Source organism: Hypomesus transpacificus, chromosome 11, assembly GCF_021917145.1.
Source record: "Hypomesus transpacificus isolate Combined female chromosome 11, fHypTra1, whole genome shotgun sequence".
Classification (NCBI taxonomy): Eukaryota; Metazoa; Chordata; class Actinopteri; order Osmeriformes; family Osmeridae; genus Hypomesus; species Hypomesus transpacificus.
Genome location: NC_061070.1, coordinates 3692968 through 3707456, shown reverse-complemented (window position 1 = coordinate 3707456; position 14489 = coordinate 3692968). Strand labels below are relative to the sequence as shown.

General features: G+C 44.5%; 1 protein-coding gene across 1 annotated transcript; it reads left to right on the top strand.

Moving 5' to 3' along the window:
* Window positions 1–22: 22 nt before the first annotated feature.
* Window positions 23–3655, top strand: cutc (cutC copper transporter homolog (E. coli)). The gene is made up of 9 exons (XM_047029480.1): window positions 23–120; window positions 416–485; window positions 573–632; window positions 1292–1501; window positions 1734–1769; window positions 2221–2354; window positions 2517–2544; window positions 2708–2813; window positions 2983–3655. Exons 2-9 carry the CDS (start codon window positions 416–418, stop codon window positions 3092–3094), a joined length of 756 nt encoding a protein of 251 aa, XP_046885436.1. The 5' UTR covers window positions 23–120; the 3' UTR covers window positions 3095–3655.
* Window positions 3656–14489: the final 10834 nt, after the last annotated feature.

The window sequence follows — 14489 nt, the reverse complement described above, 5'->3', positions numbered from 1 at the left end:
TGCACATGTTTACGAGGACCACAACATTCAATATAGATCATTGACCAGGCATTGCTAATGGAACGCGATGGCAGCCGAAGAATTTATGTTGAAACAGTCGACGTTTTGACCGTCTGAAAGGTACAGAGCCAGACAACTGGTTTTCCAGTTGCTTTAACTTTACATTTAAGCGTTAGCTAAGTCTGGCAACTAGCCACACGCTGGTCGGTGCCACTCAAGTTAGTCTCATGGAGGAGCTACATTTCGAGTGAGAGTTTTCACTTCCCGCCTTAGCTAGCTCAACCCACCATACAAAGGTTACCAGACTGAATTGTATATAGTTTACCTATAATCTGACAACAAAGAACACTTTATGAACAATCTATTGCATGTTCATTTCCTTTCTGTATTTCCCTTACTGTGTGTGCGTGTGTAGATGGCAGAAAGCTTTTTGATGGAGGTGTGTGTGGACTCGGTTGAATCAGCCATCAATGCAGAGAGAGGAGGTAAGTGTATGGCCATGGCCATACTAGACAGAGTTCTTGCTGGAGTTAATAGTGTTTACTTATACTCCAGCCTACTTTCTGTTTCAGGTGCCAGTCGCCTTGAACTTTGCTCCAGTCTTCTAGAAGGGGGGATCACGCCTAGCATAGGTTAGTCCACACACCCACATCTCCGAACCGAGTTGCCTTTCATCGATTTGTCAAGGGTCTGTATTGATAAGGCTGCACAAATAGAATACTTTTTTCTTCATTCCCACGAACGTAATGGCGAGATTCATCCATACTTAGGTCAAGTTGTGTAAATGAATAAAAGTCTACATCAAAGGCTGTCAGGGGCTGCGCCAGATACTTTTTAATGCAGGTGCTAGGAGGTTTATATAATATATAAATATTATTAATAATTGTGCAATATTTGGGGGGACACTATTGGGGTGCTTTGGTCTTTCTTGGGTGTGCTGAAGCACTTGCTAGCCCCCCCCTAGCGCCTCCCATGACAGCAGTGGTTGATTGATGACCTTATAATTAAACAAACCAAGCAAAAAGGCACTGTTTAGGGTTTGTCAATCTTGTTTTCCTTTAATGTATTGAGATTGTAGAAGTACCACAGAGAGTTTTTTCTTCCCATGCACTTGTCAAAGGTATCACCTTGTTGCTCGCCAGTATTGCCTCCTCCTTCACTTACCCAAGTTCAATCTTGGGTCCCCCAACGCGCGCGTCCGGCACACTTCCATTATTGCTTAGTAGTGAGTGTCACCAGTTCAAGTGGTTTACGCGGTAAGCCAGCGGAAAAGGGTTTGACCTCCGATCAGGCCTGCTGCAGGTGGTGAAGCAGAACGTGAGAATCCCCGTGTTCGTCATGATCCGGCCCCGCGGGGGGGACTTCCTGTACTCGGACCGCGAGGTGGAGGTGATGAGGAGGGACATAGAGCTGGTGAAGAGCCACGGAGCAGACGGCCTGGTTCTGGGAGCGCTGACTGAGGACGGCAGGGTGGACACGGGGCTCTGCATGGAGCTGCTGGGTAGGTTTGTGTCTATGTTTCTGTTTCCGTTTCTAAAGTGGGCCTATCTCAAAGCCTAGGTTTGTTTATGCTTTGGGAAGAAAGGTATACTGACTACTACAAAGGCACCGTTGTGCCCTCTGGGATTTGGTGTCTTGGAGGTAGCCTCATTAAAATCTGTAAAGTCGGTCTGGAGGGAGCGCTTCCTTTGTATTTCCAATGTGTTCTCTCATTTCCAATCTCTCTTCAACAGCTGCTGTTCGGCCCCTGCCCGTCACTTTTCACAGAGGTAAAAGGACAAGAAATTCAGATTTTCTATTGAAGAGATCGATGTTTTTGTTTGGTTCCTGAGCAACACAGTCATTAGCATAGCACAAATTGACACGTCTAACAAGCAGCCAAGGAGATGTGTATGATAGTTGTCTTGAGTTTGAACTAGCTGTTGTGCAATCAAGACACGGTTCATCCTGAAATGTATGTATTCAACTCATTCAAACATTACTCCCTCTACAAATCTAATTAGATGAATTGGCATTTAACGATGCAGGGCAGAATTCCCTCTCAGGAATGGAGATTGATTTAATACACCAACATTGGTTTGACTCATCTCAGGCTTGCTTGATTAGTTAAAAGTGTAGACACTGATTGGCCTATATATCTACTCTCTTTCAATGATGTACTCTTTGTGACTATGTCCTCCCATTCATCACTCATGTGACCTTCTCTCCTGATTTTTGCAGCGTTTGACATGGTTCACGATCCTGTGGTTGCCTTGGAGACCCTGATATCACTAGGGTTTGAGCGCGTGCTAACGAGTGGCTGTGACAGCTCCGCTCTGGAAGGAGTGTCTCTTATTAAACGGCTGGTGGAACAGGTGCGTGTGTGAGCATCATGGGTTTGTGTGCGCAAATGTGTTGGTGTGTGTGCGAAGCCATTCTGTAGGATGTATATATTTAAGTTATTGATTACATTCAATATATATATATATATATATATATATATATATATGATAAAACACCTTTTTTTCACCCAACAGGCTAAAGACAGAATAGTGATAATGCCAGGTTAGTACCATGTTAATAAGCTGAAATGGAGTGGACTTAGAAACATAGAATGAGATGTTTGAATAAATAAACACATTTTGAGTTTTGATAGACTAATTGCAATAGCAAAAGTGTTTTATGACTGTGTGTCAATATGCTGGTGGGTGTGTTTGTGTGAGACCAGGAGGTGGTATCACTGAACGGAACCTTCAAAGGATTCTAGAAGGTTCTGGAGCTCAGGAGTTCCACTGCTCAGCCCGCTCCAGTCAAGACTCAGCAATGAAGTTCCGGTAGGTTCCTTCTTCCAGTTCATACCTAGTTTTATTCTGTAGTCTGACGCAGCTACTAGACATCTATCTTTATTAACAATATGCTGGCAAGACTTCTGATGTATTTTTGTTGGCAAGTACTGAATGTGTGTTTGCGTGTTTGTCCGTGTCTTTGTCCGTGTTCTTCCAGGAACTCCTGCGTTAATATGGGAGCCTCTCTTGCAGCACCTGAGTATGGCCTGAAGGTGGCAGATGTGAGCAAAGTCCGCAATCTCAATGCCATTGCCAAGAATACATTGTAGGGAGTGAAGTAGCCAATCATGTCCAGCCAATCATTGACTTCTGAATTAAGTCTGTTAGCCCTCCAGGACAGAAAGTCCATCAAATGAAAACACGCTCACAAATCACTTATTTTTGTATGTTTAGAGGCTTAGACATGAGAATGCCTTGACACGTTGCAAAAAATGACTGCACTATAAACAACAACAAAAGAAAGTTTTGCGTACTGTCATCGTGAGTGTAACTTCGATTCCATGGGGCAACTTTATTGTTTTCAGGGTTTAAAAAACAACTGAATGCGGTATCATACTCAACCCTAACCCACATATTTTGAAGCCAGGAAACTGCCTCAGAAGAATATGTATGTGTGTATGTGTGTATGTCTTAAATGCTCAAGTATACAGATTACAATGACATTGGTAGGAATAATTACATTTGCATAGTTTTGGTGTGTGGGTTTAGCATTCAGATACCCATCATGGTGCCAGATGTTTATTTCCTGTTTCCTTTCCCTGACAACTCTAGGAAGGCTGGCATTTCCTAAATGTGGTATCAATGTATTTCAATAAAAATTCGAGTTTTGATCATTGGGAGAGTGTTTTCATTCAGGGGGTTTTCATTTACTGGGTATGTTACATATACATCTAAAGAAATGGTACCCTGTCATTTAAAAGGTTCTGTACAATACTTTGAGTGAATTACTGAGGTAAAAGGACTGTGGTCCTGTATGAGTCAATGGAAGCTCCAACCCTCAACAGGGTCCCAACTTGTTTGAGCAGGTAGGGAAATGGATTTACAGTCACACACACGTTGTACAGTACCCCACTGTGGCATACACTGGGTTGAGATGCACACAGTTTAGGAGACGAGGAGACAAAAGAACACAGACAAAGCCAGCCCATGACCTGGCTGTGAGGCGGCTGGTGTCGCTAGCTACCTACTTGGTGTCGCTGGTGTACGTGCATCTGAAAGCACTGGGGAGGATGAGGTAGTTACACACACAAAGATAATCACACACACTGTAGTCGCACACAGATAGTCACACACATATGATCCCTTCCACGGGTACTCACACACACACGTAGTGAGACACACAACTAGTCATACACACGTCACACATATAGGTGGTAACACGCCCCGTAGTCACATACATACACACAGGTTGTCACACACAAATGTAGTCACACAGGTGTTATCACACACAAAGGTAGTCACTCACTTCTGTTAAGTCTCACACCCGGTAGTCGTACACACAGTTCTTGAGGCATTGGAATTGCTGGTGCTCAAAAAGCATTCTATCGATCTGCAAAAACCTCCTGGACAGGATGGGTTTTGTGTGTGTGCTTGTGTCATGAGCGAAATCCCCCTTCCTATCATCAAATGATTGTCCTCTCAAGCGTTCTATTGATCTGGAGGGAGAATCTCCAGGGGAATCATGATAAGATTTCCATTTCTTATATCCCCTGACGTCTGGGGTCTTCTTCTTCTCTATGTGAAAAGGACCACTGAGAGGGGGTCAGGCCTTTGTCGCCATGTTGTATAGTGGCTGGAAGGTGGTTGTAAGGCATCAGGAAGGCTCGTGCGCCAGATAGGCCAAGTCAATTGGTTGGATTATTATTATTGTCTTGCTGTGATATTGTACAGCGGTGAACATCAGGAGCCAGGGTGATATTCACATAAACACAAGCCAGTTAAAGTTCATAGATTAGTAGTGAATTGGCTGACTGATGAATCTTTGGCTCCCACAACTGTCCCAGTTAGCCTCTTAACAGTCTATCGAACTTCCTAGTTTGCCTTTTACTGTAACAGGCTTCCTGACTTGAACAATAAATATTTATTAGTCTAACAGCATAACACACATGTGCCAGAGCGTCCACACTGAGAACACAGTGGGAGTCAGATGGTTGAGCGGTTAGAGAATCGGGCTATTAATCAGAGAATTGCTTGGGCAAGGCACTTCACCCTACTTGCCTGTCCCTGTACTTACTGTAAGTCGTTCTGGATAAGAGCGTCTGTTAAATGAATGAATGTAAATGTAGGAGTGTCCAGAGAGAAGATTCAAACTCCCCGGGCCGGCCTTCACAGACATGGAGCCCTAGGATTCATTTTAGATTCCCCACCCTCACCCGTCTACAGTCAGGAAGTCCAGGATCCAGTTGCAAAGGGAGGAGGTGAGACCCAGGATCCTGAGATGAGACCCAGGATCCTGAGGTGAGACCCAGGATCTTGAGATGAGACCCAGGATCTTGAGCGGAGACCCAGGATCCTGAGCTTGGGGAATGGGGATGACTTTAGCGGGGCACCATTGTATGTAATGCTGAGCTGTAATCAGGGTTCTAAATTAACTTTTTTGATCACCAGCCAAGAACTTCCACTAGCCAAATTCTTTCCGGTGAAAATAAGAACAATTATGAGTTTCACTGAATGCATTTGATCATTTTATTAACATTGTTGGCATGAAGAACACAGAAATGAAGTAAAATTAAGCACAGAAGTATGATGCAAGGGTATGTGAAATCACCAACACGTGACTAAGTAAGGACACGATTTATTGTAAATGGCTAAAACGTCCATTCGCATCATGATGAGATTGACTCCTGCCCATGCATTTACAGTAACGTTTTGTCCTAAGCAGGCTTTAATTAAACTGACCTAATATAGGCCTACTCTTTATTAAGAACCGTGTATTTACATTACACTAGACTGTGTCAGTAAGCAACATAATTTTTCTTATTCGAGACTACATGCGGCAATCCTTACAAAACATGACAACATTTTCATTGTCAAACACAAGCCATTCCCGACCCGTAGTGGCGGATTTAGTGATTTGGGGGCCCCAGGCGAACACAGGCATGGGGCCCCCTTTACTCCTATTCTTACTCTTTTCGATCCATATAATAATTATTAATATATATATATATATATATATATATATATTATATTGATAAGCTATAGCAGCCTCAGTTGAAAAGTTGGATCAAATGAAGATCCGGTGAAAATGTTCCTAACCTCTATGACTTTGTCACCTTTTTCCCTTCTAGTGATATTTTCAAGCATTTAGCTTACTCATATTGCATTAATTCATTAAGAACCCCCTTTGAAACAAGCTATTGTAACAACATTGTCACCGGCAGTATTTCAGATGGAATCGCAATTCAAACAGTACAGTACCATCTGTTAACTGAAAATATGCCCCCAAAAACGTAAATAAGCTTGACAATTATTTAGGGGGAAATGGCTAATTCAAAAAAAAGTTTGCTGGAGTTTATCATTGTCAGTAACAATGCCAAATCTGGTCTCAGTCTAGAACCCTGTGTGGAGAAGCTGACCCTGGTACATTGTGCTACGAGCAAGCTAGCCTAGCTGCTGTTGCTAGCCAAACTTCACTAAGCAGCACTTGTGCTAGCTGCCGCATCATTGGATACCAGTGGAGAAAAATGACGTTTCCTTCTGTAGTTTCAGTTTGGCAATTACTTGTTTACTCTCATCTTTTGTCTTTCTCTTTTGTGCTCTGCTCAGGGAGTTTCGTTACATTTAGCAAATTGGTTTTTGCATTCACTTCACTCTTCTACTGTCTCACATTAACCAACTAAAATGACGTGCTTTGCAGCGCAGTTGCTGCAATCGATGGAATAGTCCACAGTAGTATCGGGTGGGAGGGGAAGCCTGCGCCCCTGGCGGTTGCCTACCTTGCCTAATGGGTAAGTCCGCCCCTGCCGACCCGTCAGCCATTTGGCATTACATTTTCTTTTCTTCGTTTCTCTAGTGCCATCAATATCCTCATCCCCTGCCTCGTTCTTCTTCTCGCCCCCAGAACTTTGTTCTAACCACCGCCGCATTAAGTTAACTTTTTACTTTACTACTCTAGCTACTAGCTCTTATTACTTCCTATGATCCGCTATGCCTCGTTTGACTCCTTCCTTTTGTTTTCTGGTGGACGCTCCGTTCGTTTCCACGGTTTCTCGCTCTGGATAAGAGCGTCTGCTAAAATGACTAAATGTTCTCGCGCCGGTTTCACTTCAACTGCGCGCAGCCAATGGGCGTATAAAACGTTATCACGTATTACGGCACAGTGTTCATGGGAAACTCAGGAAGTACTGCCAGGGGGATAAATGACCGAGAACCATGCCGAGAACAGAGCCTTATGTATCATTCATGTAATGCCTCATGTATCACCGGCCAAACTGGCTAGTGAGTTTTTATTAACACCCGCCAAATTGAATTTTAACCCGCATTTGGCGGGTTGGCGGGTGTTAATTTAGAACCCTGGCTGTAATGCATAAGTATCCTTTTCATGTATTTGTCACCTTTATCCAGGTGGGAGACGGTGGTGTGTGCTGCCAGGTTGATGACATCGTCCGTAGATCTGTTGGGATGGAATGCGAATGACAAGGGGTCCAGGGTGTTAGGAAAGGAGTAGCAGATGTGGGATCAGATTAGCAGCTCTAAGCACTTCATCATGATGGAGGTCAGTCCTCCAGGGAGGTCCAAGCAGGGGATGGAAGGTTCCTGCAGTAAGGGTACAATCGTCTTGTTTGAAACAGATAGGGACTGCAGACTAGTTCAGGGAGAGGTTGAATCTGCTACCCGGTTGCCGCACGCCCCGGGGACAAGGCCTGGAATGCCATCTGTCCTGAGGACGTCCAAGGATTGACCCTTCTCAGAGCTCTTCTCACATCAGCTGAGGATGGGGACAGAGTGCTGTCATCCTTCTCAATTTGTCTTACCGACGAGTTTTGCTGCTCGCCTCAAACTGTGTGTGGAACGTACGCTCAAGTAGAGCTTGTAGTAATGGAGGTCTGGGTATCACAGCGATTTCTCCTTGTGTAGTCTGTGATGGAGCACGGTCCACACCACATGCGTGGTGTCAGAGCTGGGATGGACTCCAGCTTGTCTCTCTAGGCTTTGTTGGCATCTCTGACGGCTTTTCCGTCAGCCATATCTGGACTTCCTCCGAGAAACACATCGATGATGAACTATCATCGTCAGCTACAACACCGAACATTTGTCATTCTGTGGTTTCCAAACAGTCCTGGAGAGCAGCAATTGAATCATCTCTCCAGCATTGGACCGTACGCAGAACCCATATCTCCTTTAGATCTTGTCTGTAAGTTGGGAGGAGAAGAATGGAATGCGTGATCTGCCTTCCCAAAGGCAGGGTGGAGCGGGGCCCCCCCTTTGTTGTAGCTGTCCCTTAGATGAGTGTGACAATGGCCGGTAGTTTGATCACCATGGGTGGGAAAGTTAATGTGCTTGTGATATTCAGGCAAGCCTTTCCTCATTTTGGCCCTATTGAACTCTCCAACCCCAGAAGACACGGCCTCCGTGTGAGCATGAGGTCATGACCTCGTAAATGTCCACCAGCGCTTTGATCCGTCTGGAGGGAGTATGTAGACTTCTGGGATAATCGCTCACTTCCCAAGGAAGGTAGAAGGGGCGTACTTTTACCGTTCAGAGGTCTAGGTCAGGTGAGCAATATGGTATAATTCCACGTGGCAAGATATGCCCCAAGACCCACCCGGTTTGCCAGATGACAAAGTATTCAATTCAAACGGGCACAGCACTAGCAAATTATAATCTGGCATATTCCGCTACATATTAAAAAAAAAAGCAACACTGCTCTGTCGATGCCACGAGAGGGTACATTTCTGGAAGTTATTGCAGAGCCCCCCCTGGCATTTTGCACCCTAGGGGGCCAGTAACCTTGTGAGACAGCCGGAGACTGAATGTATCAATCAATGAACACTCCACTCAGACAAGCCCACCTGAGTTTGGGGAGAACAGTACCATCACTAGCACACATGGGAATCAAACTTAGCAGTGCGAAAGCCGTATGCCACTGTGTCACAATTCCTAGTTACCATTTTAGCAGAATAGCTAACTTCTTAGTTCGCTTTCTTACAGAAAAACTGACCTCCTAGTTTAGGCTAGCCGATTTCCTACTTAATCTCTGCTGTCCAGTAACTTCCTGATTGGCCTTATTGCTGGGTCCCGTGTGTCTGAATGGCCTCGTGGCTATTGCTGAGTCAGCTCTCCAGGAGTCAGCAGGATTCCATGTGTGTTGTTATACAGCCTGGTGTAATGATTAGCCAGCGGACACTGCCTGTAGGGAGAGGGTCACTCACTCATCAGGATATCCACACTGTCATCGTGATGTTAGAAACAAACCCTGTCAGGGTGCTGAGTGATTACAGGCTGAAGTAGTCTCTTGTCTACCCTATTGCTGTGAAAGAATGAAGTCAATTGGTAAATACAAGTATTTCTTACATATATGTCAGGTGCAGGTGTCTGATACACGCCAGATGAGCATCTCAGAGGACTGGACAATGAATACAGGAATGAAGGGCAGTGAAATAGTATCACAATGTGGGAGAGGGGTGACAATCAACCTAGCTTTGCAAGCACAGAAGGAAGACGTCGCATTCATGATGCTAGATAGCTTTTGTTTAGTCTTTAGATAGGGCTCCTAGATGGCCTCAACATTCCTCCTATTTTCCTCATTCAAGGTTTCATGGCATTATACACTTTGGTAGCATTGTGACCTCGGACCTACACTAGTGTCACAGACATTTCTCAGTCGCCTCTTGCAAGTAATTAACTTATGGCTATGCAGGCATAAGTAAGCTTTAGCAAACAGTATAATGACAGTTTTTCAATGTTTCAAGCAACATTATATATACCGGTATATAGAATTTCTCTCCTGTACATGACAAAGGGTCATATGCTCATGAGCTAATATAGCAGGGTATTGATCAAACACAGTTTATTATATCCAGAACATTCTAAAGGAATCATTAGTTGTAATCTTTCATTTTTGTTAATTGATCAGTGGTTAGTGACATACCTCTTCAAGGCCTACTCAAAAGCGTTGAACTCAAATTCGAGTTAATAATTGCAATCAAATTGTCAGACATATGTAAATTATGACATCCAGAGGTATTCGACACTCAAGAAGGGCTGCACAGAATTGAGACAGAAGACTTTTTTATGGTATGAAATTATTTTGTTCCATTCTGCACATTATGTTCCCAGCATGTTTTACAAGCCTTTCATGGATATATATTATTTTCTTGCCCTTCCTCTTGTCTGCCTGAAAACCTTGACCGTCCATTGTCATCTCAACGCGTGTTTTCAGAAATATAGACACTGAAGAAAAACAAAAATACATTCTACTGCAGTGCTGGTGATGTGTGTCTGCTTAAGTAAGCAATTGAGAGGGCTATTTGATCAATTCTAAATGATCTATGGGTCACCCTTAAACTGAAGTCCTAATGCTGTTTAATGATTGAAACAAAGTGATACTTACAAAGCCATGGGTCTGTAACAGCTATTGGTGGCTGCAGAGACTTTGACTTTGCTTTGTGGCTAGGAGGCTGGAGAATGCAACAACCCGGCTCTGATGAAGCCAGCCCCCAGTTGAACCTGACACACACACACACACACAAACACACACACATCTCCCTCAGTATCACTCACATCCCAAACAGACTCAGTCAAGCAGGGGTTCCTGTACAATTGACTGTTCAGGGACCACCGTTTTTGAGTTCTGTGTATCTCTAGCCCGTGTGTTTAACCTCTCTGCACACACACACACACACACACACACACTTGCCTCCGCTGAATTACCCCTTGCAAAAAAAAGTCACCACCATGTCAACAGACGACGGGTGTTCGGAGAAGTCTGTTCAATCAGTCTGGAGGTTCTGGAGGAACTGGGAAGGGATTTCTCTGATTGACACAACCTCGGTCCTCATCCGAATGGGTTTTTCGGTGAGTGATTGAAGCAAGTGCATGTGAATTATTAGAGGGACGAAATGTTTGCTCACTGAAATTGGTAATAAGCCTGCTGGCTGGTTCGGAGGGGCCCAAGCTCTACCTGATCCCCCCACGTACCCATGCTCTGCCCTGTAATTGTGTCATGTATTTCATAGCAACAGGGCCGGTCCTTCCTACAGGCGACGTGGGCAGCCTATGGCAGCATGAAGGGGGGACGGCAATTTTCCCCGAGTGCATACAATTGCACTCAGGAAATGGGGGCAAACGCGAAAAGTGTGGGGGGGGCAAATGTGCTAGGACCAGCACTGCATAGCCAGCACAGCAATCCAATGAATGATGTCATATCATTTTACGATGGGTCAATCGACAACACTGACAATGCAAAATGAAAACATTCGGAATAAAGTGGGACAGCTTTCACCTTCTCTCCAATAAAAAGAAAGGAAGACGGAAAAGTCACTACCGCCCAACCTGTCACAGCCTTCAACACGGTTTGGTGGAGGAAATTGGGATTTCCTGTGTACTCACGTTATTCACTAATCAATAGAACTAGTCAATGGACATTTCAATCAGGAGAGACCTGGGATAAGTGAAAGACTTAGCCTTTGTGGACAAGCCAGGTACAACCCAATCTGGATTTACTATTGAGACCAAACTGGTGAATTGTGATCATGTTACTAAGAGCTCTCAGATCTGTAGATGGGTTGCCTATGCATCCCTTTTGCACAGATGGCATCGCCACAAGAGAAGTAGGGTTAGAACAGATGCTAAGAAGCTGAGGTCCACCATGTTGGGTGCATCAAGAATGTTACCCCTAGTTGTTATTATCATTGATTCTAGTAGGACTCTGACATACAAACCTCAGTATGCTAGTAATAGATGTAACCTACACCCTACTGGCTCTTCACTAAGAGCCAGCGGTAGCTAGAACGGTATTTCCCACGATGGTTTGTTCAATTAAATGAATGGCGGAGGAGGCGGCGTACAAAAATGCACTTTATTCACAGTAAGGTGTTACACAAGCTACTAATACAACAAGCGGCACCAAGGCTGCGATTCCGTTATAATACCTCGTGTCAAATCAAACTAACAATCAAATCAACCCAAAACAGGGCACTCTCACTGCAAAGAAACAAAACGACAGAATCAAGCCCGTCCAACAAAATAAGTGACACACAAAACACTTGGAGGTGGTTTCACAAATAAAAAGGCACACAACGGCAAACCGCAAGCCCTGAACTGCTGTCATATAGTATTAGGCTGGGGAACAGCGAATGCTTTAAATAGTTGCTTTTGTTCAAAATTCTACGGTGGGGAAGAAACAGTGGCTACTAATGATCCCTGTACGTCTGTGCTGAGGTCAGACTGCAGACGGGAACCACGCATTTCCAGCACAGGACACCGCTTCACATTAAATCACCGCCGGCCAGCTCTGATTAAAAACAAGACTAACTGTGGCGTGCCATCTACCTGTATTTGATTGAAATGAAGGTGGTCACGTGACAGAACCAGGTGAACCAGATGGCTCCCTGGTTTATCCCCCTCCCACCTGTCACATGGAGAAGTAGGGAAAGGTACTGTGGAAGAAATTGGGATTTCCTGTGTGCTTATATTATTCACTAATCAATAGAACTAGTCATTGGATACTAGTTAGTATGTTCTCATGTAAGTTTGCTATTAATAAGAGTAGATCGTGTCTATGTGTCAGGGTTAATAGATGTTCGGGGTCAGGAGAAAGTACTGGCTGAACATTCCTTGTCATGACTTCAAGGAGAGCTCCAACTATGAACTCTCTAGTCAACACTCTGTCATGTGTTGGGAGCTGTGAATCTCTTTCTCTGAGACTGTTGTAACGTCAAAACCTCCTGACTGTCACTATCTATGTTTACATTCTTGTGTCCGAAAAAAGATGGTCCTCCGGCCTTCAGAGCAGAGAGAGACATGATTGAGACCTAAGTCTGCTGTTGTGTTGTCATTTATTGTGAGAGGTCTGGTTTTCTCTCCCAACCTGAAGATTGATAATACTTATTAAAGTCCAGAACTCAATTGAACTTAGTCACTCCATTTATGAAGAGGTGGACAAAAAACACTTTCTTTATCAATACTGTCCCAGTTATTGATGCTTTGTTGAAACAAGGAGTCATAACTAGAATTATGGTCAATTTTATCCTTTGAAGGCTAATTAATAACATGGAAGTTAATTATGGGTTTATAAGCAGGTAATGGCTGTGTTGTTCTAACACATCCAGTTGTGTCTAACCATGTTACGATACTTAGCAGCATTCCAGCTGACACAACATATTGCTCTGTGAACGACTATTGTTTGCTTTCCACTTAGTTCCCATTGCAGGAGAGACAGTTTGCTTGCATTCAAGTTTTGCCAAGTCCAGTAGAAATTTGCGGTTTCATCACATGGCTACACCGAATCATGGTTTAGTCAAGCACTAAGAGAAGACTACCAGGGGGCTCAACTTGATGCAGTTTATTGTATCGACATGTAAAATATTATTTTTTTCCAGATTTGTTTACCCCTGGCTGCTCATTTCACGTTGGCTCAATATGAGCATCTCTGGTACGGCTCTCTCCTGGTTCAAGTTTTGAAGCTTTTTCCTCTGGAGGGTATCCACTTCACCACCCTAACCCTCGTTCCTCGAGTCCCACAAGGACCTGAGCAAGTACCCCTTCTTTTCTCCACCTACACCAGATCACTTGGCTTGCTCTTTCAAATCACGAGGCTTCTCTTTTACCACTGCTACTCTGTGGACACTCAGCTGTTTCCGGCCCTCTGCCCCTCCGAATCAACCAAATAATCCAGGCTTGTCTGGCACACATGTCCTCGGGGAGGTCCTCTCACCACTACGACAACTTGGATTTCAAGAGACATGCGGCTCATGACTTATTGACTTGCCGGTGTTCTCTACACAACATCAAGAGTGCTTCGTCCAGCTGTTCGTCCAGGCTACTTTACCTCCCCAATCTGTCTGCTCCGACTCCCTTCTCGCTGGGCTACCGGCATGTGATCTGAAGATCATCTGCAATGCATCCACCCACCTAATCTTCAAGCTCCCCAAGTACTCGCACACAACTCCCCTGCTAAGCTTGCTGGCTGGTGGTCGCCGCATGGATCAATATCAGCCCTGAGTCTCACCCAAGCTGTGGCCAACAAGACAGGTCCTCCATACATCCAGGACAGCTGTGCAAACTGACTGTGGCGCTCCGCGCTGCGACATCGGGTCGTCTTGCGATCCTTGCGCGGAGAAATAAGGGTCCTCAAATGGTCCCTGTTCAGCTACACACTCTTCATCCCTAGGGTCCATCCGAAGGGGTCTCAAGATGCACCCCTTCTTACTTCACCTTGACTAACTACTCTTTTGAGAAGTGGCTTGAGAAGTGCCTTGCCCAAGGACACAACGTCATTTTGGCACTAATGAATCGATCTAATGAATCGATCTGGCAACCTTCAGGTTACTAGTCCGATTCCCTAACCGCTTAGCCATCTGACTCCCTCGATTTGGCAGCACAGTAACATGCACTAGTGGGATTGAGATGTTATCGTTGCACTGAAGCAATGTTGCACGATTATTTTCATTGTAGCGTGGTATGCACGTTTCAGATTAGCAATACTTAATTTATGATAAAGTA